Source organism: Callorhinus ursinus, unplaced genomic scaffold (assembly GCF_003265705.2).
Source record: "Callorhinus ursinus isolate GAN/ISIS: 27379988/994484 unplaced genomic scaffold, GSC_fseal_2.0 scaffold16, whole genome shotgun sequence".
Classification (NCBI taxonomy): Eukaryota; Metazoa; Chordata; class Mammalia; order Carnivora; family Otariidae; genus Callorhinus; species Callorhinus ursinus.
Window position 1 is genome coordinate 27906371 of NW_027397078.1, and position 27768 is coordinate 27934138.

General features: G+C 37.6%; 1 protein-coding gene across 6 annotated transcripts in view; it reads left to right on the forward strand.

Moving 5' to 3' along the window:
• Positions 1–27180, forward strand: part of RPS6KA3 (ribosomal protein S6 kinase A3) — a 114292-nt gene extending 87112 nt beyond the window's left edge. For all 6 annotated transcript variants that reach the window (XM_025857496.2, XM_025857493.2, XM_073901985.1 and 3 more), the window contains 9 exons: positions 1795–1919; positions 4551–4676; positions 7498–7587; positions 9546–9704; positions 11846–12007; positions 14883–14959; positions 15497–15614; positions 20986–21126; positions 21773–27180. In XM_025857496.2, the coding sequence (XP_025713281.1) occupies positions 1795–1919; positions 4551–4676; positions 7498–7587; positions 9546–9704; positions 11846–12007; positions 14883–14959; positions 15497–15614; positions 20986–21126; positions 21773–21895 (1121 nt within the window). In that variant the 3' untranslated portion in view covers positions 21896–27180. The remainder of the gene's footprint in view (positions 1–1794; positions 1920–4550; positions 4677–7497; positions 7588–9545; positions 9705–11845; positions 12008–14882; positions 14960–15496; positions 15615–20985; positions 21127–21772) is intronic.
• The last annotated feature ends 588 nt before the right edge of the window (positions 27181–27768 follow it).

Here is a 27768-nt window from a genome sequence, read left to right on the forward strand (position 1 = left end):
AAAATGATTCATATCCTGTGGCATGCTTTATCCTAGAATTGCGTAAACAGTGACTATGATTAAAGAAATTATCTTTGAAATGGTAATCTGTATTTCATTAAATTAGTGTGTGTATGCATGTAATGGTGTGTTCTGCACTCTAATACTCCCTCATTTAGGTGTACCAGACCCCAGGTTTATCATTGACAAGCAAATAAATAAAAAGTATATTTGCATATATTTTCTATAGAGTACATCATTTAAACCTCACTATAAAGCTTTCCGGTCAATAACCTCATAAATTATGTTAAACACTGGTGGATATTTATTACTTTTATAAGACAGTCTTAGAAATTTTGATGAATACATGAACAAAATTTTATCAAATATATGAACAGTGGTATGCATAGAATTGATGATATATGGTAATGTTTTACTTTGCTTTCTCATTACAATTTGGCCTGATAGAGGAAAAATCTCAAAAGAGAGCAGTTACATATTATATTCTGCCCAAATTGGTTCTCTTAGAAGAGTTCTTCAGTATGGTTCTCTTAGCAGAGTTCTTCAGTATAATACTGTCACTTTGGTTTAAAATGCACTAAACAGTCTTTGTTGCTGAGAATGTCAAGCTGATGTTAAAAAAGAACTTTATGTGGAGTTGATGTTTAAGTATATTTGCCTGTTTGGTTTTTGCTTGCCCTTAGCCTTTATAGTATGATTATAAATATTAGTATGCTTAATTGTGTCTTTATATTTATGAATAGCACATTTGTTCTGCTTTTATTGTTTGTTTTTGTTGTGAACTACAAGTTTAATTATATTTTTTTTAAAAAGTATTTTTCTATTTTTGTTAATGCCAGTAGATTCCACACAAATAATTTGAGTAACCATACATGTCATGTCATAAAATATATTTTAAGGACAGCATACCATGATTGTCTCAGAAATTACTTTTGTTCCTGGGGCACCTGGGTGGCTCAGTTGGTTAAGCGTCTGCCTTCGGCTCAGGTCATGATCCTGGGGTCCTGGGATGGAGCCCCACATCGGGCTCCATGCTCAGCGGGGAGCCTGCTTCTCCCTCTCCCTCTGCCTGCCACTCTGCCTACTTGTGCTCTCTCTCTCTCTGTCTGTCAAATAAATAAATAAAATCTTTAAAAAAAGAAATTACTTTTGTTCCTTATATATATAAATGTAGTAATTTTTAACTGGTTTACATTTCCAGATTCTGATATTATATATTGAGACTACCAGACTAAATCCCTTTCTCCTAAATTATCTGTAGGTGAAACTTGAATCTTCCCCTCACCAGGAGCCGTAGCACTGTTAGGTTATCATGTAGGGTTGCACTGTTTAATATGGTAGCCAGTAGTCACGTGTGGTTATTTCAATTTAAATTAATTACAATTTAAAATGTTGCTTCTCAGTCACACTAACCACATTTCAGATGCCCAGGAGCTGCATGTGGCCAGTGGCTACCATATTGGACAGCACAGATAAAGAAAATTTCCATCACTATAGGAAATTCTATGAGACAGTGCTAATTTAGAATAACATTAGCCTAGTAATTCGTTGATTTATTATATTCTTCAATGAGTTAGCTATTTTCTGGGCTCAGAGGAACTAGGATGTTAGAGTTGTGATGCCAATAAGCCATCGGGACAAAGCTGATAGAGCGTTTCACTGAGTTATCCTAGAAGCCCTGGATGCCTAAGAAGTGGAATTCCAGAATAAGTGAGAAAGGTCATACTGTCAATAGTTCTTCCCTTAATTATCTTTCAGAGTATTACCTTCTTAGTAATGTATTACTCTTTTCAGATTCACCGGGTATTCCACCTAGTGCTAATGCACATCAGCTTTTTCGGGGGTTTAGTTTTGTTGCTATCACCTCAGATGATGAAAGCCAAGCTATGCAGACAGTTGGTGTGCATTCAATTGTGCAGGTGAGTGAATGTATGAATAATTTAAAATTTGAAATGTTGTAAAATATAGTTCACTGTGTGAATAATTAGATTTAACTGCTGATTTTAAGTGGGCAGTTTAAAATAATACATTTTATATCATTGATGTTACTCTTAGGAGTTCCTTTCATATGCCTTTAAAAAGATAGGGTGCCTGGGTGGCTCAGTTGGTTAAGCATCCAACTCTTGATTTCAGCTCAGGTCGTGATCTGGTGGTGGGATCAGGCCACTGGCGGGGCTGTGCACTCAGTGCGGAGTCAGCTTGAGATTCTCCCTCTGCCTCCCACCTGCCCTGGCTTGCACACGCCCATGCGTGCTCTTTCTTTCTCTAAAATAAATAAATAATGAATCTTTAAAAAAAAAAAAAAAAAAGATTGCATGCACCAGAGTCCTGGATACCTATCTGACTTGAAAGGGGAGGGGCGCCTGGGTGGCTCAGTCGGTTAAGCCTCTGCCTTCGGCTCAGGTCATGATCCTGGGGACCTGGGATCGAGCCCCACGTCAGGCTGCCTGCTCAGTGGGGAGTCTGCTTCTCCCTCTCCCTCTGCCCCTCCCCCTGCTTGTGTTCTCCTTCACTCTGCACTCTCTCTCAAAGAAATAAAATCTTAAAAAAGGGGGGGAATTCTAAGAGAGTTGAGATACATATCACCATCTTATCTATACCCTCTCCTATGCCTCATAATGTTTATCTGGCCTAATTTGTTTCATCTTCTGCCTCTGTCAGGTCAGTTATGATGAACTGAGTTCTCCTGGTTCCCTGATGGCTTGGAACAGGGCTCAGCAGACTTGTCCTGTAAAGGGCCAGTTAATAAATATTTGAGGCTTTGTAGGCTATATGATCTCCATTACAACTACTCAGCTCTGCCATTGTAGCACAAAAGTAGCCATGGACTACAGCTAAATAAATGAGCGTGGCTGTGTGCCAATAAAATTTTATTTACAAAAGCTAGTAACGAAACAGATTTGGCCCACAGGCTATATAGTTCGCCAACTTCTGCCGTAGAAATGTGTAAGAAATAAAAGTGAACTTCAGTCTTATGTTTTCCAAGTTTTGTGTCCTTGTTCTTTTGGAGCCCCCATTGCTATTTAAAAGAAATGGTTGTAGGTACAATCTTAGGGTGTCCCCCACCTCATTATCCCATCTGTGTCTCAGAGTTGGAGCACAAGGTAGAAACAACAGAAGCACGTTTCCAGATGTCTGTGTGTTTGTAACAGGAGACTGAACTAGTAAATGTTATTAGAGGAACACAAGTAGTAAAAACCATTAGATTTATTGCATCCCATCCTAGTATCATGGAAAGCAAATTTAATTCATCTTCCGAATCATAGAGGGAATAGATATATCTTTTGAAGCACTGATTGTTTTTAGGGCACCAATTAGTGCTTAAATTTACTTGATGATGAAGTTGCTTTTGCTCTAAAGTTTTTTTCCTGAGTTAAGTTGCTTTCCACTTTCTAGAAAACCAATTTAAACACTGGTTTTTAAATAAAGTTCATGGTTGAAGTAGTTCCTTTTACTATAGCAAGCATGTGATGTATGGCAAGTTTTTAAGTTATAACTTCTGTACCTACCATAGAAATCACAAACATATATTCTACAGAATTCAAATGTTAACCTATACACAGTTCATAGGCATTGGGGGTTGGGGGTCTCCTTTCAATATAGCCAAGGACAGCACAACTTCCCTCAGCCTGCTTACGGAACTGCTAATATGCTGCTAGCCATCATCCTACCATGTGTTACTAGTCTTTCCTTTAACAGCTTCTCTAGCAGAAGTTGTATTGAAACTTTGACTTGAGGGTGGAAATGGAGGGCATGGCTACTGATAGTCCACAATGATGATAATAGGTATCACCTTCAAATATGTTATTTTTATTTAATCCTCACCATTACCCTCTGAGAAAACACATGTTCAGGGTTGCAGTCTGCCAGAGGGGCATCTGAGACAAGAATCCAGATATTCTAATTCTGAATCCTCCTAAATCTTTTCTTCTATACCAGAGGCTTCAAACTTCTCCCTATTTGCAAAAGTACTTCAAAGGCCTAACGCCAGTTGGGGAGTGAAATAGGGCTCAGTCGCAGGCAGGGCTTTCAACCCCTTATCAAGTAACTCTGCATTTTCTCTTGTACATACTCAGTTTTTTCTTTTTAACATAAGCTTTTTAAAAAGCCTATTTCTTGGGGCGCCTGGGTGGCTCGGTCGTTAAGCGACTGCCTTCACTCAGGTCATGATCCCAGGGTCCTGGATCAAGCTCCGCATCAGGCTCCCTGCTCAGCAGAGAGCCTGCTTCTCCTTCTCCCCCTGCCCCTCCTTGTGTTCCATCCCTCGCTATCTCTGTCTCTGTCAAATAAATTAATAAAATCTTTAAAAAAAAAAAAACTTCTTAAAAAAAATTGAAAGCCTATTTCTTGCTGTACGTTTTATGGTAGATACCTCTAAAATACATAGCTGTAGAAGAATAAATGCTGTAAAGATTCATTTTTATTTTTGCTTATATTCATTTATATTTATTGTTAACATCAACAATGCATAACGGGTAACATATTCCCCTATTATGGATTGTACCATAGTCATTACAAAACGCTTTGTCAATTTGTAATTGTCTTTGTAGCAGTTGCACAGAAACAGTATTCAGTTTACTGATGGATATGAAGTAAAAGAAGATATTGGAGTTGGCTCCTACTCTGTTTGCAAGAGATGCATACATAAAGCTACAAACATGGAGTTTGCAGTGAAGGTAAATATTTTTAGATTTAAAATGCAACTCTGGGGCGTCTGAGTGGCTCAGTCAGTTGAGCATCTAACTCCTGATCTCAGCTCAGGTCTTGAACTCAGGGTCATGAGTTCAAACCCCACGTTGAGCTCCATGCCCAGCATGGAACCTACTTAAAAAAATTAAAATAAAAGGGCGCCTGGGTGGCTCAGTTGGTTAAGCGACTGCCTTCGGCTCAGGTCATGATCCTGGAGTCCCGGGATCGAGTCCCGCATCGGGCTCCCTGCTCCGTGGGGAGTCTGCTTCTCCCTCTGAGCCTCCCCATCTCATGCTCTCTATCTCATTCTCTCTCTCAAATAAATAAATAAAATCTTTAAAAAAATTAAAATAAAATATAAAATGCAACTCTTAACAGTTATTATTCACATGTGTCAGTACCAGTTAAATACTTCTTCTTTGGTAAATGTGCCTTTTGTTTTGTTTTGTTTTTTAAAAAAGCTAAGGTAAATTTAAATGTTTGCCTAGCAACCCTTAGGGATCTTAATCTGGAACCACGGATTCACCTGTAAACTAAAGGCAAGGTAGCATACCTCCAGTTTGCTCAAGGCATTAGTACAGTTCACACCTGGCCTGGTTTTTAGTAACATCCTTTTACTCTAAAAAGTCCCCCATTTTGTGGTCTAAGTATCAGGGAATTCCTCAAGATTGTATGCCAAATTTTGTGTTTCCATTTTTCTGGCAAAAATGTTCATACTGTTCTTTACATATAAAAGGATCTGTAAACCAATAAAAGTGAACCACTACTGTTATAAAATTTATTATCATTAGCTGTTTTAATTTCAGCAGGTGTCAAGATAGTAAGAATTTTCTAAGCCAAAAACCAAATCACATGGCTCTATGATAAAGTTTGAGTTACAGGGCGCCTGGGTGGCGCAGTTGGTTAAGCGACTGCCTTCGGCTCAGGTCATGATCCTGGAGTCCCGGGATCGAGTCCCACATCGGGCTCCCTGCTCAACGGGGAGTCTGCTTCTCCCTCTGACCCGCCCCCCTCTCATGCTCTCTATCTCATTCTCTCTCTCAAATAAATAAATAAAATCTTTAAAAAAATAAAAATAAAAATAAAAAAGTTTGAGTTACAAACCTGTAGCTGTAAGTGAAAAAATACTATATTCAAGTCTCTGCCTTTTCATTTCCTGAGATGGTAGTCACTACTCTCCCAGTACAAGCAATTTAAGTAATATCTAAAGCTTTCAACTTATTTTGGACCTTAGAACTGGTCTATAAGTGTGGGTAGCTCATGTTTAGTTAGTAGGAGAGGGGCATTAATTATTATTTCCGTACATCCATCCGTCTATCATCTAATATGATTTCACTGTGTAAAAATAAAAATAAATGTGTTTTATATATGCATAGCAAATATCTGGGAAGACACACACATACACAAAAAAATTGTAATTACTATTCTAAACTTAGATGTAATTGTTTTAAAAATCATCAGTGTCCGACTTTCTGTCGGATGTAGGATGAACCATAGAAATGCATGTTAATTTGCTCTTCTCCTACTCATTGCTCATAGTGAAATCTGGGGTACATAGGAATTTTCAGATTGCTTACATGAAAGGAGAGAAGGTGAGTAATGTACATCATGGGCAGTTTAAGGATGTATCTTGCCTCCATAAACACACCAGAAAAAAGGCAAAAGTGCCCTGAGGCCCCCTTTGAATTACAGAAACCAGAAGCTGTATACCAAAACCTTGAGAATATCTTCAAGCTATTTGTGGATTCGTGTGACTTAAATTTGATTCATAAAACCAATCCTGTTGCTGGGAATAACACCTCCCAGTGTGTTCTAGTTTTCAAAAGACTAGTCCCGGATCATATCCCCTGAATTAGGATGTCTATTTCATATACCTTTCGTCTTAATCATCCATTTGCCTAATTCCACACTGTCATTTGCATTTGATTACGGTGTACACCTAATGTTTGTATTCCCTGTTCTCCACATACAGAACTGTTTTACAACTAAATCCATTTCAGATAGCAGATTTGGCTCATACTGTGAGTTGCAAGCTCTTTCCTTGACTGCTGGAGCATTTGAGTATTTACTGTGTACATCAATTACTAAGCTTTTTTGAAATTGAAAGTATGAAGGTCACAAAATTTGTTTCAGACTACCCTCTGGACAAAATGAAAGCCAAACTTGTCCTTTTAAAAATATAATATTACTTTAACAGATTAAAACATTAAGAGGTGTATTTTTAAGAAGCAGCTGACATAAAAGGGTTGGAAAGCTACATTAGTACTTTAAAGGGCTTTATTATAATAATTAAACTTAACACTAGCCAAGTAAAATTCTGGGTGTGGTTTTCTGCTTAGCTTTCTGCCTAGCTTCAAAAATAAGCTTGTTCTACTTAGCTGTGAATTAATTTTTTATAAGTAGCTTACAACTAATTGGTTATTCCATTGAAACCTTTTATTAAAGGAAGTAAAGTTAACTCAATAAACATGTTAGTGGTGGTATCATAGATACGTCTTGTTCTTAATTATCTGTATTGATAGGGGTTAGAAATTGACTGAGTTTCCAAGGTTTTAAGACATTCAAGGATGGAAGAAGGATATGTTCTTGGTACCTTGAGGCTTTTGAGCGTTTAGAAAGTCCTAAACTTAGACTGGCTTTCAAATTTTGATTAGACAGTCTGGTCAGGTACTTGAATAAAACTGGTTGATAAATGGCTCATATGTCCAGTATTTATGTAAGATAATACCTAAAGTCTGTAGCTGTAAATTCTTAAGGTTTGTGACCTTAATAGTTCATGAGATTTTATGATAAATATTTGCCTTTTAGATCATTGATAAAAGCAAGAGAGACCCAACAGAAGAAATTGAAATTCTTCTTCGTTATGGACAACATCCAAACATCATTACTCTAAAGGACGTAAGTAGTAGATTCTTGAACTCTGATCATTTGAATCAGTTGTCCAGCTCACATTTGGAATGTTTTCAAATATCATGTGGTGGACAAAGAACTTAATAAGAGTAAGTTTTTAAAAAATTGAAGGACAACATATATAGCATAATTTCAGTTATAAAGAAAAACAAAACCTGTTGATATAGTTAATTTTTGTACTTTTGCTTTAAGAAGAAAAATGTTGCTGACATTATTGCTTTTGATATCCTTGTTGGAACGTGTGTACTAATTAGGATTGGGGATTGACTAGTCTCATGCTTCATGGACTCCCCAGACTGTCTTCCACAGTACTGCCAGAGAGAGCAAACACTCGCATGGAACCACGTTACCCCTCAGCCTACATTTCCTACCCCCCTCACCTCCAGTCCTTACCTTCCTCTGTCTGCACTGGTTTTCACACTTCCTCTCCAACCCCATGCTCCAACCATGCTCCACTATGTGCTCATCTTTAAACTTTCCTCCTTTTCTCATGCCATTCTATCTTTGAATTTATGGTTTCCTCAATTAATACTACCACTTCCCTTCTTTGCCTGGCTAACTACTGTGCATGTAAAACTGCTAAAACATTACTTCCTCCAGGAGGCCTGTCCTGCACATCACCACACCCCAGACAAGTAAAGTATCCTCTCCTTGCTACCTCTGTTTTTTATCATAACAGAGCTGTTGGCAAAGGGTGTGAACTCCCCAGACAGCATTAAATCTTCTCTTGCTGATGGTGCTCACAGAGCCTCAAAGACTGTGTCTGGGTTGTACATCTGATATGTCCTGTAGCCAACTAAGCCACAGGACTTCTAAGGTGCCTTTTGCCTTTCACCTCTGAGATTTCGTGAATTCTAAAGTTTACTCTCCCTTCTTGATAACCAAAACTCCTAATTTACTCAGATTAATTTATCGCTGCTCATTGTTAGAAGGAGAATGTTAGCTTAGTGCCATTAAATGTGAAGCTGTGTAACTTAAGTGACTCTGATATAATCTCCAAGAATCCAACGAAGTAAATCAAAAAGGAGGTATGGAAAATATTCTCTCTCATCCTTGCCTTATAAACTCCCTAAGCTGTCACTGTTTTTCACATCTTTCCTCCTTCCTTCATTTCAAATTCCAAAGTCTCTAAAATTTTCCCTACTTTTATTACAGCATCTCCAACATTTTTTTAACTCTTGTTTTTATGTCTGTTTCTCTCTACTAGAATAAAAACATCGAGGATGGGTACCTTGTTTTCTCCATTTTGGGGGCCCTAGTACATGGTACCTCTTATGGAACTAAATAAAAAGTGTGTAGTAGCCCTGTGGTGAGGGGGAATAAAAGGAACTGAAGGGGTTATTTCAGTTCGGGATTGCCTGGAGTACAAATCCAAAATTACAATGAGCTTTCTATTTCTACATTAGGAGTAAACTGGCATGCTTCTGTGGGGTTAGATGGAATTTCTTTTTGCTACTTAATCTTCCTGCTTAATTCTTGCCACAACTTGTCTTTCAGTTTAATCAAAACCAGGATAATTCATTATACTGCGTTTGTAAATACAGTTCTGCAATTGTAGAAGTTCCAGGAAAATTACAGGCATGTGTCTTTATACCAGTCCCTGCTGTCATCAGTAGATAGAAAGATAAAGAGAAATAAACCCTGAGAGCAAAAGTTCAGTGCCCCTTGATATACGCTGCCCATAGTTACTTTGGTTGCCATGACTTATGTTTCATAGAAGGAAATTACAGTTTATTTTTCTGACATTCAATCTAATCAATTTGTATTTTAATATTCTTATATGTATATAATGGTTTGCAGATTTTATACCCTCTATTGGTTGTGATAAGTAAAATTTTCCTTGACTATAAAATGAGTTTTAATTTTCTCTTGAATATGCTAAACTTTGTTCTGAGTACATATAAAGCTTCAAATAATTTTTTACATTTTGATGTTGAATTTTACAGGTATATGATGATGGAAAATATGTGTATGTAGTGACAGAACTTATGAAAGGGGGTGAATTGCTGGATAAAATTCTTAGACAGAAATTTTTCTCTGAAAGAGAGGCCAGTGCTGTCCTGTTTACTATAACCAAAACTGTTGAATATCTTCATGCACAAGGGGTAAGTCTTTTTAACATTGTATATATACATACACACACGCGCGCACACACATATGTATACATACACACACATACCTTTACCTTTTTTTTTTTTTTTTTACCTTTTTTCCCTTAATGTTTAAACTAAAATTACAAAGGTAGAAGTTACTTTATGCAGGCACCTGGGTGGCTCAGTTGGTTAAGCGACTGCCTTCGGCTCAGGTCATGATCCTGGAGTCCCGGGATCAAGTCCCACATCGGGCTCCCTGCTCAGCGGGGAGTCTGCTTCTCCCTCTGACCCTCTTCCCTCTCGTGCTCTCTATCTCTCATTCTCTCTCCCTCAAATAAATAAATAAAATCTTTAAAAAAAAAAAAAAGAAGTTACTTTATGCATTAATGGAAAGTAACTGTTATTACCTTATTCTGCTGTTCTTCCTCTATGTAAACTTCTCCCACCGAGCTTGAAGTGATACTTTGAAATCCTAACTTGTTTATATTAAATACTTATGCTTCCCAAGAAAAAGTAAGTGAGGTCCTCCGACCTGGAAGACCTATCACCTTTTTTGCTAGGCCACTCTGTACTCTTGAGAACTGGGTCCATTGCAAGTTTAGAAGCAGAACCATAGAGGGGCACCTGGGTGGCTCAGTCGTTAAGCGTCTGTCTTCAGCTCAGGTCATGATCCCAGGGCCCTGGGATCGAGTCCTGCATTGGGCTCCCCACTCTGCGGGAAGCCTGCTTCTCCCTTTCCCATTTCCCCTGCTTGTGTTCCCTCTCTCTGTGTGTGTCTGTCAAATAAATAAATAAAATCTTTTTAAAAAAATAAAATAAGGGGCGCCTGAGTGGCTCAGTCATTAAGCGTCTGCCTTCAGCTCAGGTCATATTCCCGGGGTCCTGGGATTGAGCCCTACATCAGGCTCCCTGCTCCGCAGGAAGCCTGCTTCTCCCTCTCCCACTCCCCCTGCTTGTGTTCCCTCTCTTGCTATGTCTCTCTGTCAAATAAATAAATAAAATCTTTTTAAAAAAAATAAATAAAAGGAAATTAAGAGCTTACTTCTTAAGGAGTTTCTTTTCAATTCATTATTTTGTCTTTGCTCATAGAAGCTAACAAGTGCAATGTGTTAATTTCATCCTAGAGCTTCTTGACTTCTAGCTGGTCAAGATTCGCCTGGTACACTAGCTCAAAATTAGTGGGACTCTGTATTCACTGAAGAATTGATGACTTTGCAGTCATCTGAGTCTTCTCTGTTCTTTTCCTATTGCCTCAGCAGTAATTAGTTATTCAGATGGTCTGGAGAAGTAATGTTCTCAATCTTAGGAACTAAAACTGAGATGATTGATTACACTCTAGATTCAGAATTTCACGGTAGAAGAAACATATAAGTCTAATAAGGAATGTCAGAAGGCTTATGTATGAGAACTATTCAAGTAGGTAACTAAAGGGGGAAAATAATACAAAACTCTAAAGGAAACGATATCTTTTTGTATGTGTGACATTGTCACTTAGATATCAAATAGGCAATACTTAAAGTCTGGATTTTTTTTTTCCTTTTTTACTCCTGAACCCCATGCCTATTCCATTGAGCCTGTGGGCATATGTTTATTGTATACATCCTTCATACATGCTGTTCCCTCTACTTAGAATGACCATCCCCCACTGTTCTGGCTTGTTCATTCTGTTCTTCAGGTCTTGGATCAGATGTTACCTCCTGTAGAGACCCATCTCTCACCTGTTTATTCTCTACCTCCCCCACTACTGTGTAAGCTCCTAGCATGGAAAGGCAAAGATCTTATGGGTCTTGTTGAGCATAGTATCTAGAGCTCCTTATATAATACCCTGACACCTGATAGGCATTCAGTAAATATTTGTTGAATGAATAAATAACCTAGAGACAGATATTATTGCTATTTGCATTTTACCTTAACCCACTTACTCAACTGGACAAAGAAGAGGGATGTACATACTATTTTTTCTTCCTTCTCTCCTTGCCCCAGTTCTGTGTTAGAGAGTTATACTTACATTATCAGCATTTTAAAAAATGAGATAATTTAAAGACCAGCACTCATCGTCTTGTTAAGTACGTTGCTTGACAGTTTGTGAATAAAGAGTTTTCCGTAATTGAAATGTATTGTTAATGTACCTCTTCAATTTGTATTTCAATTAGGTGGTCCACAGAGACTTGAAACCTAGCAACATTCTTTATGTGGATGAATCTGGCAATCCAGAATCTATTCGAATTTGTGATTTTGGCTTTGCCAAACAGCTAAGAGCAGAAAACGGTCTTCTCATGACTCCTTGTTATACTGCAAATTTTGTTGCACCGGAGGTAATTGTGAAATTGTTTGCTTCCAGTATTTCAGTATATTTAAAAATTCATTTGCTGTGTTTAATATAGAATAGTTAATAGTTTTTCCATTGAAGACTTACTGAACAAATAATTAAAATAAAACGTCAGCCCTTTTTCTTCTGATGGTAATTCATCCTGTCCTCAGCCCCCTACTACTTAGTCCACTACAGTCCTTTTCTTGCTCTACCTTCTGTCTTTCTACATAATCACACATCTGTAGCGGTCCGCTATCACTGACACTTTTGTGCTGTGAGCACATGGAATTAAATGGAAACTAGTTTATTCTCATCCTTTTCTAATATCCTTCTAATTTCCTGATTTTGTCAACATCTTCCTGTATTTCTGAGGCTAAAGCATCATGGTCTCTTCTTGTCTTTAGCTACGTAACTAGGTACCATCTCTGTTATCCCCTAAAACCAGTCTGAGGTTCTTCTTTTCACAGAACTGCCATCCTAGCCGCTGCTTCCTTCACCACAGCCCAAATGACTGCCACAGCCTAGCTGCACCCTGCTCCCTCTCTGGTTCTGTGATCATTCCACAGAAGAGCTGTCGACTTACTGAAGTCTTCAAGCACTGCTGTGATCAAGTTGCTTCTTTTCCTAAGAAATTTTGGTTCCTCATTGTAGCAAATCTAAAGTCCACTGCTTTGCCTTCAAGATTTCTTGCCTTTTTATTATCACTGTGTTAAAAAAAAATGTAACTGTGAACTATGTAATAAATAATAGTTAACCCTAATATCAAGCTTATGTGCCAGTCAAATGTATTAGCTGATTTCATCCTCACAAATAGAGTTGACATATAATAATTTTTTCTCTTATAACTATGTGAAGTGAGACCTTCAAGTTTTACAGGAAACCAGGTGCATGGTGAGAGGTTATGTAATTTGAGGTCAGATTGAGATTTGAGCCCAGGTAATATGGCTGCAAAGTCTCTGCTTTTACCATTAGATATTTCACCAAAAAATGATAACAGTTGGTAATGCTAGGACAATTGGATTGTAGAGCTGGATTTTCCCCCTCTATTTTCCAAATTTTTTGTAATTTTGTTACTTTTGAGATATAAAATAATACTTTTAAAAAAGACTACTTGCACCTATTCGCCTGGTGGGACTAGAACTAATGAGGGACAGACTTTTTGCTTGTTTGTCCATATAGCCACAGCTTCTGACACATATTGGTGTCCAAGCATGGTCACTTCATCTAGCCATCTCATTTTTCCTCATGAGTGTTTCCTGCTTCAGACAAGCAATCTGCTTCTGGAAATCGCCATGTAGCTGTTTTGCCTTGGCATGTTGGAATGTTTTTTGCTTCAAAACCTTTTTTGCTTCAAAGCCTCTAAATTCATATTCTTCAGGAAATCTTCCATGAATAAAATCTCCTTAGACTTGACCTTTTAACTCTTTGTCTCAGATTCACCACTTAGTTGTTCAAGTTAAAACTTGGAAGTCCTCCTGAAATCCTCCTTCTCCATCATTTCTCTACATCTGGTCAGTCACCAAACCCTTTCCATTCTGATTCCTGAATATTTTAGACCCCTTTTCCCTTATCCTATACATCCCAGCTCTACTAAGTCCTTCCTATTTTATCATTACATCTTTTTCTCTCCATGTCCTGCCTTAGTGTGGTTCCTCATAGCCTTTCACTTAGTTTGCTACAAATTGCCTCCTATCAGATGGCCTTGTTTCCAGTCTGTCTTCTTGCCAGCATTTCCTCTATACCTTGAGTTATCCTTTTGGTATACCCATCTAGTTATTTTATTTCCCTGTTTAATGCTTCAATGACCACAGATTGCCTATCCTTAACAAGATATTTATAAAAGCCCTTCTTTGTTCTCTCTGGTATCCCTTACCTGGACATCTGGCCACACTGAATCCTTGCCTGTCCTTAAGCATGCTCTGCTCTCTTGCCTCTGCTCTTGGAGTGTCCTCTACTCTCTTCCACCTCCTCCCTTTGCCTCCTGAATTCTTACTTACAGGCCCAGTACAAGCAGGCTGCCCTGTAGCCTTCCTTCTTTCTCCAGATCAAGAATGAATTGTTTTGAGGCACCTGGGTCGCTCAGTCGGTTAAGCGTCCAACTGTTGACTTTAGCTCAGGACATTATCTCAGGGTCATAGGATCGAGTCCCATGTCAGGCTCCATGCTCAGCGGGGAGTCTTCTCGAGATTCTCTCTCCCTCTCCCCCGCCTCCCCACTCACTCTTGCTCTCTCTAAAATAAATAAATCTTTAAAAACAAAAATGAATAGTTTCCTCATCTTTATACCTATAGCACTTTAGGCATAATTTTGTTATAATATGTTGCTTTATTAACTATATGTTTATTTCCCCTGCCATAGTCTAATTTTCTTAAGGAAACAGCATTTTGTATTTATCACTGTTCATGCTCGATAGTAGTTGATTACTAAATGCTCAAGTGAATCATATTTTATATATGCAAAAGTGTAATTTTGCATTATATTGTTTGTACTTTTATGTGTTCCTAAAAGTACTGTTTTATGTAACCACTTCTGTAGTCTCAGACAAAATGAATATAAATTCATTTAAATAAGAAACTTAGAGGGACGCAGTGGGGGAGAAAAAGAAACTAACCTTCATTTTATTTTATAGTCCTCTGTCTGCCATGGCATCACTCGGTAAATGCTAATTCAAATACCAAAATCAAATTTATGTGTATATACATATATATATGAATTATGGGTTGTAGAATGTTATAGAATAGGATTAATATATTGCCTTGTTTGTTAACCATGTTCTGTTGAGTTTTTCTTAAATACATTGATTTAGAAGATAGTGCAGTTCACAGCCTATTCAAATCTCTAAACAGTAGTGTGTTAATACTAATTTTTACTTTTTCTAGGTTTTAAAACGACAAGGCTATGATGCTGCTTGTGATATATGGAGTCTTGGTGTCCTCCTCTATACAATGCTTACTGGGTGAGTGGACAATATGTTGTAAGCATTTATTCATCAATTTTTTTTATTTTTTTTAATCTCTGTGTTGTAATATCTTTCTTTTCATGTTTCCCATATTATCTGATAATGTAGTCCTGTGTGTGTATCTCTCTCTCTCTGTCTCATATATGTATACCACATTTTTATAACTGTATCATTACTGATTTTCTTTAATGTACCATTTGTTAATGTCTTAAGGTGTTAACTTGATTTTTTCCATATCTCTTTTGTACTCTTTATGTTGTAAACATACACTGTTTTTAAATATTCTATTCTTATGTGTCATATCTTAAAATACTTATAGTATATATACTAAGTCTAATTATTTCACAGCTTGTACCTTGACCTGGTGCTTAATGGAGCTTCATGATGTTGATATTTTTCACTTTAGGAGATTTCAGTAAAGTATTATATTAATTTAATTACCCAGAGTACTCTTGAACACTGTAAATAAATGTGAAGATTACCAACCAAAAAAGAAATTTTATTCATTGACATTTTAATTTCATTATAAATTAGTTACACTCCATTTGCAAATGGCCCTGATGATACACCAGAGGAAATATTGGCACGGATAGGCAGCGGAAAATTCTCACTCAGTGGTGGTTACTGGAATTCTGTTTCGGACACAGCAAAGGTAAGTATGGCTTCCTATTATAAGCTTTTGAGAAAATAATTTTTCATAATCCCTGGTGAGAAAAAAAATAGTTAAAAACTTTTGTTTATAAAGTATTACTTTGAAGTGATGTTACCAAATAACTTGAACTCAAAAATGGACCAATTATTTTGTTTCCCAGAAGGTATTGGTTTGGCTTTATTACCTATACATCTAAAACTACTTACTCACAAACATGATGAATAATAATGGTGGTATAAGAGACTCTTAACGAGGGCGCCTGGGTGGCTCAGTTGGTTAAGCGACTGCCTTCGGCTCAGGTCATGATCCTGGAGTCCCAGGATCGAGTCCCGCATCGGGCTCCCTGCCCAGCAGGGAGTCTGCTTCTCCCTCTGACCCTCTTCCCTCTCGTGCTCTCTATCTCTCATTCTCTCTCTCTCAAATAAATAAATAAAATCTTTTAAAAAAAAGAGAGAGAGAGACTCTTAACGAGAGAGAACAAACTCAGGGTTGATGGAGGGATGGGTGGGGGATGGGCTAGATGGGTGATGGGTGTTAAGGATGGCATTTGTTGTGATGAGCACTGGATGTTATATGTAAGTGATGAATCACTAAATTCTCCTGAAACCAATATTACACTATATATTAACTAACTAGAATTTAAATAAAAATTTGGAAGAAAAAATATATAAATCTGTTAACAATAATAATAATAATAATGGTGATAATCTTTATGATTTATGTGTTCTGTGCCTCACACTGCACCTCACCTAAATCATCCCATTTAATCCTCTTCCAGGGGCGCCTGGGTGGCTCAGTTGTTAAGCGTCTGCCTTCGGCTTGGGTCATGATCCCGGGGTCCTGGGATCGAGCCCCGCATCGGGCTCCCTGCTCAGTGGGAAGCCTGGTTCTTCCTCTCCCACTCCCCCTGCTTGTGTTCCCTCTCTTGCTGTCTCTCTCTCTCTCTGTCAAGTAAATAATAAATTAAAAAAAATTTTTTTTAAAGATTTAATCCTCTTCCAAACCCTGTAAAATAGGTGGTAGTATCCCCATTTCACAGAAGGAAACCAAGGCCAGAATTTTTGTGTGAATTTGTCCATGGTTACATACAGGGAGCATGTGGGTGCTTCAGACTAAGCCGTTGGTTCCATAGCCCTTATTCCCTAGAATAACTGCACCATGTTCTATTTTTGGTCCATATTATGTAGAAAAGGGTCTTATCTTTTTCACAGTAAATGGTAGTATCATTTTATAGTGTCTGCTTGAAATCCATTTGAAAAGCGTTTCTCACTGGAAGATCTGCCATCCTCTGGCAGACTTGCTTTCCAACTCTGCTCTAGTTTTACTTTATTCGTAGAAGATGCTCTTGTAAAAACAAGAGTGAAAATTTTAAAAATTAGAAAAAGAAGAGCAAAGTTTTTCACTTCTGAATAAGGAAAAACATAGAGGAGATAGAGAAGCTACATACTGGTAAAAGTGCTTGCTGATTTCTCTTAGAGATGGAAGCCCAAGTTGAGATGATTGCATAAGTAAACAGGGTATGTCAAAAATGTAGGTTGATACTTTTGGCATAGACATGAAGCCTCTGTTAACTAATTTAATGTCTGCATAGATGATATTTGGCTTTGTAACTGATTTAAAATGAAATGTTAGCCTTTCCCCCTTTTTTAACAATATTTCTTAAACCAGATGATTGATTTTTTTTCTGGGACTTCTTTTTAATCCATGTATTAAGCACTTACAACATGCTTAATATGTGAAGGTCCAGGGATCAAAGATGTGACTGAGATAGAATTCCTGATCTCAGGAAGCTCATAGTCTAGTTGGGAGATGGCCAGAAGTATACAGTACAGTGTCACGTGTGCTGTTACAGTGGTACATTTTCTGTGTTAAGTTCACAGATGGTGCTCGGTCAGAAAGATTTCTAGGAAAGCTTTCCAGAAGCAGTGAAGGGATTTTCCTGGCAGGTTTAGGGAGCAGAAGGATGTATTCCATCCCAGGCTGAGGGAGCAGTACATGCTCTTTGTGGTCAGGACAGCCTGAAAATGGCAGAATGCCTCCAGGTTGCTGCGCACAGTTTGTTGTGACTAATACAGGGTACACATGAGAAGGTAGCTGATGAACCCAAATTATAAAAGGCTTTGTAGATTATTCTCAGGATTTCAGGTTTATTCTAGGTATTGGAGAACTGTTGAAAAATATTAAGCATTATAGTGATCAGATTTTCCTTTTTCAAGTTTGTTCTGTAGAGCAGTAATTCTTATCTCTGGAGTCTGCTAGAAATTGTCATGATCATTTGTGAGACATATTAAGTAATGTCACCATGTAAAGTATCAGAGCTTACCCATTGCCTCCTTTTTAAATAAATTATAGAGATAACCTTAACTTGCTTTAATTTTGATAATTTGGTTCTCATTGACTTGCATTCCAGTATTCTTTTTTGAATGAAAGAGAAAGACGGGTGAGGATGAGATGAAAATAGAGTACAAAAAAATTGGATCTAACTCACAGCCTTTCTTATAAATATTACATTATTACTGATAACTTTTGCTAATTTGTCGAGTTAAGATTTGAGATTACAAGCATTATATGGTACAGTGAATACCCACAAAACTGGGAGGGAGGGTTCTATCAGTCTGATGTGTTGCCTCAAGAGCAAGTGGCACATGTGAATGTCATCAGTCATATGGGCCATATGTGTCATATGTGGCTTTGAGAAGAACAGTACCATCACTACAATTCACTGGGCACTTATGTGCCAAGGACTGTGCTAACACATACCTATATTATTTCATTCAGTCCTCACTGACCTAATATTAAGGGTAGTTTTACTTGTAAGGTTTTACAATATTTCAGGTCACAAATGATGAAGACCTAAACTAGAGCAGTTGTAGCAGGATTTGAGGCAAATGAAAGAGAAATTTAAGGGGCAAAATAGACTCAGTGGTTACATGGACATAAGAAGCAAAGGAGGGGCACCTGAGTGGCATAGTTTGTTAAGTGCCCAACTCTTGGTTTCGGCTCAGGTCATGATCTCAGGGCCCACATTGGGCTCCGTGCTGAGCACGGAGTCTGCTTGAGATTCTCTCTCTCTCTCTCTCTCTCTCTCTGTCTCTCTCTCAAAATAAATCTTTGAAGAAAAAAGAAGCAAGGGAGAAGCAGATAGTAAGCATGTATTCCACATTTCCACCTCAGGCAAATGAGTAGGTAATGGTGTCCTTCGCCAAGATGTGGAATACAAAATAATTAAGAGATGTATGTCCATTAGGCAACTGGCTATATGGATGCAGATCTTAGGAGAGAAGTCTCGGGTGGACAGTGGAGTTAGGAGTTGTCATCATCTGTAGTAGCTAAAGCCATGAGCACGAATGAGCTTATCTGAGCAGAGTGATGAGACCTATGGAAGGAATAGCGTTTTGTTATGCCCCTGGGCAGTTTTGCAACCCCTTATATACTTGAAGCACATCTTCCCACTTTAAGAATTTGGAAGGGGAGTTCCTAATTGTTTCACTTTTTATTTCTAATTCTGTTCCGTAGCTTGTTCCTGTTCTTAGCTGTTAATGATAACTAAAAATAAGAAACTGTAAATAATACCAGAGGAATACTTGGAATAACATCTCCTCAATTCCCAGTACCAGTCAGCAACCAGGTTCTGTTGGTTCTTTCTCTTAAGTACCTCAATACCATCCATATTTCTCCATCTCTTATACTGCCCTGAAGCCATCATCTCTCGCCAGTCTCAAATTGGAGTCTTCAGGCTTGCACCCTCCGATCCATTTTCCTCCACACTTAGTGAGCGTAAGCTCTCTAAAGTACAAACCTGACTGTATCACTCCTTTGCTTTGAATAATTTCTTACCTGCAGACAAAGTCCAGATTTGCTAATGTAGCTTACCAGGGCCTTCATGGTCTGGTCCCTTCTCACCTTTCTCACTTATCTGCTGCCATGTTCTACTTGGCGTTTTTTGTTACAGCCTCACTGCACTCCTTTTAGTTCCTTAATTATGGCATGTTCTCGTCCCTGAAGGCTTTCCTCTAAACACACTCTGCTCTATCTCCTTGAATTGCTCTGTTTCCTCCTCCCCTTCTCTAATCCATCTACTGCTCATCCTTCAGATCTAACATTCCTCTAAAGAAGTCACTTCTAAGCCACCCCATCCTGTTCAGGTCACTGTCTCTTTGTGTTCCTCTAGCTATACCTCTTTATTCATCCCATCAAAGAACTTACTGTTTGCTTTGTAATTGATTCTTTGTTTCTCCCTCACTGGGCTGAAAGCTTCACGAGGTCAGAGTTCATTTCTATCTTGTTCACTGCTAAATACCCAATGCCTAGCAGAATACCTGGCCTTTAATAGATACTCAATAGCTATATTTTGAATGAAAAATTAAACAAGTGGTAGGTGGCTTTTATAAGTCACAACTGTTGTTATTTTAGAGAGTATAAAACTATCTAGCAATTATATGGATCTATATTCCATGCATAGGAAAGCATTTGGATAGATAGAAAGCACTTTTTTGGAAGAATGGGATTCTGGGAGTTCTTCATGTTCTTTTTGCTTCTCTGTATTTCTGATTTTTTTTTTAAATAATGCCTGTGCGATGCCCATGAAGTGGAAAAAATAAAAATCTGGGGCGCCTGGCTGGCTCAGTCTGTAGAGCATGTGACTCTTGACCTTGAGGTTGTGAGTTCAAGCCCCACGTTGGGCATGGAGCCTACCTTAAAAAAAAAAAAAAAGAACTCTGATCTTTTGGAGGGGGCATTTGGAGCTCTCCAATTAAATTCCTATTATTGGACAGTTATGTTCTGCTTTTCATTATTACCAGCAGCACAAAAAATTACTTAGAAATAAACCTACAAAAGTGTAGAAAAATCAGAATATCTCAGTGAAAAAAGAGCCAAAGTACTTAAAGATACATAAATGTGGTAAATTTACTCTTTGTAATGCACCTAAATTACTGTTACTCAGGGAGGAGAAAACAAAGACTTAAGTTTTTGCCTTTTTTTTTCCCGCCTCGCAAAGAAATTGCCATGTTGGGGGCACCGAGGTGGCTCAGTCAGTTAAGCATCCAACTCTTCATTTCACCTCAGGTCATGATCTCAGAGTCGCGGGATTGAGCCCCATGTCAGGGAGTGTACTTGAGATTCTCTCCCCCCCCCCCTGCCTCTCCCCCCACCCCTGCTCACCTGCAGTTCTTTCTGTCTCTCTCTAAAATAAATCTTTAAAAAAAAGAAAAATTGTCATGTTGACCAAATTGCTTTGAACCTCAAGGTTTGGTACTAGGAAAAAATAGTGTCATAAAAGCTAAGGAAGAATGCTGACCAGTATCAAGTGCTATAGAAAAACAAACAGAAGTTTAAGCTTGTTTTATTCTTCTTCTTCTTCCCTTTACAGGACCTGGTGTCAAAGATGCTTCATGTGGATCCTCATCAGAGACTGACTGCTGCCCTTGTGCTCAGACATCCTTGGATCGTCCACTGGGACCAACTGCCACAATACCAACTAAACAGACAGGACGCACCCCATCTAGTCAAGGTGAGCTGCCCCATTCAGGCACTGTTTGCTGCATGCCCTCCACAACACTGTGAGCCTCCCTCTCCATGCCCGCAGCACCTTTTTCCCTTTCGCTCAGCCAGCATCCATTTCCTCAAGTGACAGTCTCTTACAATGAGCAGTTTTTAGAAAAGAAAAAGTCAAAGCACACCAAAATATAATAAAACTAGTTTAAGAATGACTTCTGAATTTATCAATCACGTAGGCTTATGGATTTCCTAACTTTTGTTTATACTTTGCTTTCTTACGCAAAACCCAGAGCAAACTCTTTGAGGTTGTCAGCAGTGGCAAAACACGTTCCAAAAGAGCATGCTTTGCTGCGTCTCGTGTTAAAGCACTGCAAAGAAACAAAAAGTTGGATAGTCCTGAGTAAAGTGAGGACTGCTTGTTATAAGCCCATCACCGTCCTTTCTCATCCACAAGTTCAGCCTCCCACGTTTGCCTCTTTAATTTTAGTTAAATCAGAGGGTTTGACCAGTATGGTTATTTTCATTATAAGCCCAGTTAAATGTATATGCATTTAGATATGAAGAAATTATCTAGGGGGGAAAAAGTCTTCATTTCATATTCTGTGTCCTTGGGACTAGCCATTGTCATTTGTGTTGTGACCTCTCTTTCCTGTTTTCAGGGTGCTATGGCAGCTACATATTCTGCTTTAAACCGTAATCAGTCGCCAGTTTTGGAACCAGTAGGCCGCTCTACTCTTGCTCAGCGGAGAGGTATTAAAAAAATCACCTCCACAGCCCTGTGAAGTGACCTCAGTGAGCTATTTGGTACCATGGTGTAAGCTGATAGCACAAGTTCTGGCGACAGGTAGCACATATCTGAGAGACACCTGCAAGCACACACTGTCCCAGCTGGTACCCATAATGCTGCTGCTCCTGCTGCTGCTCCTGCTTCCATCTCTTCTCGCTTTAAATGATTGTTAGCAAGTTAGATTTTCCTGGAGCTTCGGGTGAAATGAAAATGGAAACATGATGAAGACATATTCACTGAATCAACAAGAATAATGAACATATGAATACCACCTAAAAATACACTGAATAAAGTACTCTACACCATATAGCATTATTTTTATAGGAAATATTTCATGTCCCTGAAATATTCTTTGTTAGTTATAGGGATGGACAGTTTATGTTAAGCACTTAGCTTAAACAATCCGTTTCTATTAGCACTGTATCCCTTGTGCCATCCAACATTTTGTATGTTTTTGTAAACAGTTCATACACAGTACATTTCTGTACTGCTTTCTTTAATGTATACATGCTTTGTTTAACTTGGAATCTATTATTATTAATCAATTGACTATTAAATCGGGTTAAATAGTTCACCTGGATTAACAGTATTGTTGGACAGCCCTAAAAATGGCCAGATTGTGGAACAGCTGTTGAATGTAATACTTCCAAAATGTATATATCTTTCCCCATGTCTGTTTCACTGGTTCGTTCATTTGTTTGTTTCTTAAAGTCAGGTGCTTTGTCAGACTAACTTAGAGAGCTGTTATGGTAGAGAAAGTTATCACGTGTGTGTGGCATGACATCAAGAGTACACCTATGAAGTTAGTCCATATACGTTGCAACTCTTTAGGGTTCTTTTTTCCTTAATTAAGGAAGTAGTTCTTGCACTTTTGATCTTGAATAGTATCCATACTTAGTATTTGGCATATAATTTGGGATTTTGCCAATATACATCAAAGGCCTTTAAGAGTTATGGTGAAGATATTAGCGAAGGAAAATTTAACAACAGGTCATTCAAGTCCCATTAGATCTTTCATGTTTAAATAGATCAAATTGCAGAATTTAGCGTATGAATTACAGGATACCTGTTCTTGTATACCTGCAAGAAAAGTATGCTTTTTTGGAAAAAAGGTAAATCATAATGAGTTCTATCCCATTACAATGCTCTATATTAAACACTAATTTGAATGTAATAAAGGCCACCAGCCTCACTATGAAATTGGATTTAAACTTTCTTATTCGAGGGAATAAAACATTCTTGATCAAACAGTATCTGTTCTCACCTGAAATCATAGCTCAAGTAGCCTAAGTGAATGTTCACCATTGAGTGTTTTCTGAATTCCTTCTGATGATTTATAGCCATATAACGCTTCCTTTAACTTCAGAAATGATCAGCTTTCATAGTGGTGGTCACTGGGTCTGCTTAGATTACAGTATTCATTACTTACATCTGATTTGGGTAGTTTCCACAATTCTCTTTGATTAAAGAAACTTTTGTATCCATTATTACCTGTATTTTAGTCGAGCTACCTAGTATACATCGATATGTAATATGAAAAACATGAACAAGGAAAAAGCAATTTAACTTAACCTCATCAACAATGTGCCCAGCAGATCTCTTAGCCATGTACTGAGCCATTTACATCAGAAGTCTCTTTACCTGCCCGAAGCTTTAAATCTTTCTTTGAGAGTACAAAGCCAAGAAAGCGTGCTTTAGTTAAATGTCTTAGAAGCCACTTGTTATTCCTTAATTTCTCCTCTATGCAACTAAAGAGAAAAGGAAAATCTATAACATTCATTTTGCTTAAGTGACACAAAATGATTATTGCATAGAAATCAAATGTAAGTTCATCTTCTAAATAAAATGTATAGGAAGAAGGATGCAGAAGATCTGGATGGAGAAAGTTTTATTAAAATTCTTGAGTATATGAATGCTAACTATCAAAAACTGCTTCCCATTGCCTATAAAGAAAATATTTTTTCTTTCTCTCTCTCCTCTATTCAGTGTTTCAAACCATGACCATCACAAATTCTTGTCACTTTTAAAATGTTAATGTAACTCTGGGCAAAAAAAAAAAAAGACATATTTTCAAATTTTGGACGCTGATGCTTAGGTGTTTTGTCCATCAGAGTCTTAGAACCAGAAGTAAATGTGTAAATTCTATAAATTATCTATATAATTTATTATCTAAATAACTTATCTAGTTTAGATAATAAATTATCTAAATAACTCTCATATTGCATGTAAAGTACCTAAGACCCAAAGCAAAGACTAGAATCCTTAACTTCCCATTCAGTTTTTTTCCCCTCATAACACCACGCTGCCTTCCCTTCATATTAATACCCAACCAGGAGCAGAGTTGTTCAAAAAAAAAATACATATTTCTTAGGATAATACTCTACTGGTAGATGAATGGCAAGTTTATTGCTTTCAAAGATACTGCCTTCTTTGCCTACTCCAGCTGCCAATTTTATTGGAGAAAAGCAAGTCGTATGTTCACAAAACTGAAGGCTTTTGCCTAAAATGCAGTTCGTGAGCTTAATTTATTTCATCTGTGGTCCTGGTGTTCCTATTGCCTTTGACTTACGGCAGACAAACTTGGCCAACAATTGTGTAATGCTTGCCCTGGGTTTACCTTTCCATTAATTACTGAGTCCAGCTCCACCGGGCCCTTCACCATTTAGTTCCCCTAGTTACCAGGGCTTCTCCCAGAACGTTTTAGTTCAGTCTTAAAGATTATTTCAATGTGAAAGAAGGAACTAAACCATCAGGCCACTTTTACAAACCTCCTCTTAGCCTATAATCCAAAATAATATCTAGAATGGTAGATTGCATTTAACTTTTCCAAGCACATGCTGAAAAATACGGATTACACTACCACGTGTTTTGTATCTTCCCTTTCAAGTGATGATGTTAAGGTAAGTTTTTGTCCTTTTAATTTTTTATGTAAGTCATTTCAGATCCTAATTTATAGAGATGTCTTTTTTTCTAAGTACAGTAGACCTTTAACAGATTTAATACGGATTCATTTATTCACAAGCAACCCCAAAAATGCAAAAATGTAATGATTTTGACAAGGCACAAAATCAAGATGCTGCAAGGCTAATGTGTGGGGAAGTCACTTAGTGTCTGGAGGGGGTGTGGTGTGTATGCAGTAGAGATTCACATTTCACATGTGGTAGGCTGCAACATATGGGTTTGGATCAACCATTTCCCACCTAATTTTAAGAAGTGGCTGCTTTTGGGGCCAGGGGCATTATGAGAGGTGGGGCTGGCCTGTTTGCTGTGCCCTGCACCCTCAGCCCAGCAAAGATTTGAAGAGGGAGAGGGGTGAAAAGGCTTCATCAGTAAGCAGAATGGATTGGGTTGGAAAGGAACTGGGGTAGGTCCAGCCTGGGATGAGAGCAGAGAAACATTTAAGATTTGGGAGCCTTGATACAGATGTACTTAATCACCATGGAAGTCAGCAACACATATCTCAACACGGCTTTGATATTCTCTACTTCCTGGCCTTTATAAATGACAGAAAATTTTTCAGCTTGCTTTACCATATTTTATAGAGAAAATTCTCATGGTGGTATCAAGCATTTGTGAGATTTGTGAAGGCATTAGGACAGGTATCTCAGGAATGTAAAGAGTTAGAAAAGGTCTGTTTTCTGTGTTTAAGAAATACGATGGGTTCCATGGTTGACCCTTGGTGCTTAAACCAAGAGGTTCCAATCTAGTCCTAGAGTTCTGTCCCTCTGAAAGGTCCAGCTCCATGTGACTCACACTAGATGTATACATTGAGTTTTATTTAATTCACAGATAAGTTGACTTAACTCAGTATTTATATTTCAGTGAAAATAGTCCTCTTTTCACCTCCAGATTGCTTACATTTTGCTGGTTTCCCCAAGTGACCATTGGTGGAGACCAATTAATGAAGGAATGAAATTTGCTTTCTTGGGACTGTGGTATTCTGCAGAGCTACGCTTAACCACTTTTTCTAGTGAAGAATCTACAGAATGATAATACCTAAATATGGATGGCCAAGAAGAATTTGTATCTACAGTGTGCTTTATGTACTTCTGACACTGCTGTATTTTGTGTGGTCAAGTGACTTGTAACTGGTTCCAATGTGACTGAGTGTTCTCAAAGAATTCTAGTAAATTAAGTCGACTTAATTTTCTTAAGCCTTGTATTACTATCAGTCTCACATTTACCACTTTGATTCTAGTCTTTTAACTGTTCATAACAGGGCATACCAAGGGTTGGGATGAGAGTCTACTTCCTACCTCTTACGGCACTTTCCTCATTATTTTGCCATATAACCTTGAAGTGCATGATAAGCTGTTTAAATGTCCATGACTTCTCCCAGAGCAACTAGCAAAGTATATGACATTGAATAGAGATTAGTGGAAAGGAAAATTTAGAGACTAGGTTCAGAGATGCAAACCTCAAGAAAACCTCTTTTAGAGCACATACCATTTGAGTACAATATGTGTAAACGTATGTGAGAGGAGAGTCTCTAAGTAGATTAGTTCAATATCTAATTAAAGAGAAAATCTTTACTCCTAGTATTACTATAGTACTGAATGAACTGTATACTGAGTTTTTCAAACAAGTGTGTAAAGTAGAACTTTTAAATTCAAAGCAAGGGCATAAGGATAAAGGTTTTGGTTTGTGTTTCTCTAAGTGTAGTTTATCATCTAAAGCTTTTTTTTTTAATTGCCATTCCTTAGCATCCTTAATAATTATGGGTGATGAGTTTTTAATTCTTAAAATTGTATACATGTATTAGGTTTATCTTAACTCTTACCCTAAGCAAAAGGGAAGGTATACACCTAAGGGATGTAATTATTTTGCATTTTTGGCCTTGGGTGGGAATGGGGTGGGCAACTACTTAAACAGTTTTTAAAAAAGAAAAAAAATCACAAATATTTTTCTACTATTATACATGATCTTACTTTATACTAGTTTCTCTCTAGTAAGGCATGCCAGAAGCCCGAGGTACCATATCATGAGTTCCTATGTATTGTACCTTTTATTGGTGGTTAAATTGCATCAGATGCTTGGCACTGCTGCCATAATTATGAAATGCTTGTAAAGGATTAATTATCACTGAATACTTTAAATTGTTTTACTTAAGAGTTTAATCTGGGAAGTTTTCAAGTCATACTATTAATGTGTAATCTAAGCTCTTTCAGATGTATCCATGAATAATCCTGGAACAATATTGCTTGTATTCCTGTCACAGAACAGGTTTTGTAATCTTTAAAAGAAATGAAAATTTATATAATAAAGTTTCAAATAAATGCATGTATGTCATTTATCAGGTTATTTCAATTATATGATAATCCTTCATAATGTCCAATTCTATCCAAATTATAAATTTATCAAACTGGATTGATAGAACTTAAAACGGGAACGTTTCTGAGTTAATAAGAAGTGCAAGATAATTTTTGTATGCAAAGTCTTGGTTAGCCCAAAGAGTGTCACAACAGACTCACATGAGTCATAGATCTTAACCCAATACCAAATGTGATTAATGATTCAAAGGATACAGAGTGATCACCAGGCATAGGTGAAATAATCTTTTCTTGGAGACATCCAAAATTATCAGACTTAGCTCCAAAATACCCTTGCTCTTCCTCATTATGGTACATTTTGGACTCAGAATTAAAGGACAAGTTTCCTTCTGAGCAATGTGGAGACATTGCTTAAACAAAGGGGAGTCATTTGGTTCTGCAACATCCCTTTTTTATACCTCATTAATTACACAAATGATGAATCCACATTCTCCAGCCAACCATGCTTCATCAATCCATAAATTCCATGTTTTACAATAAGCCATCTCTATAGACAAAATGTATCTTGCTAAAAGCATTTTAGAGATAAGGACTTTTT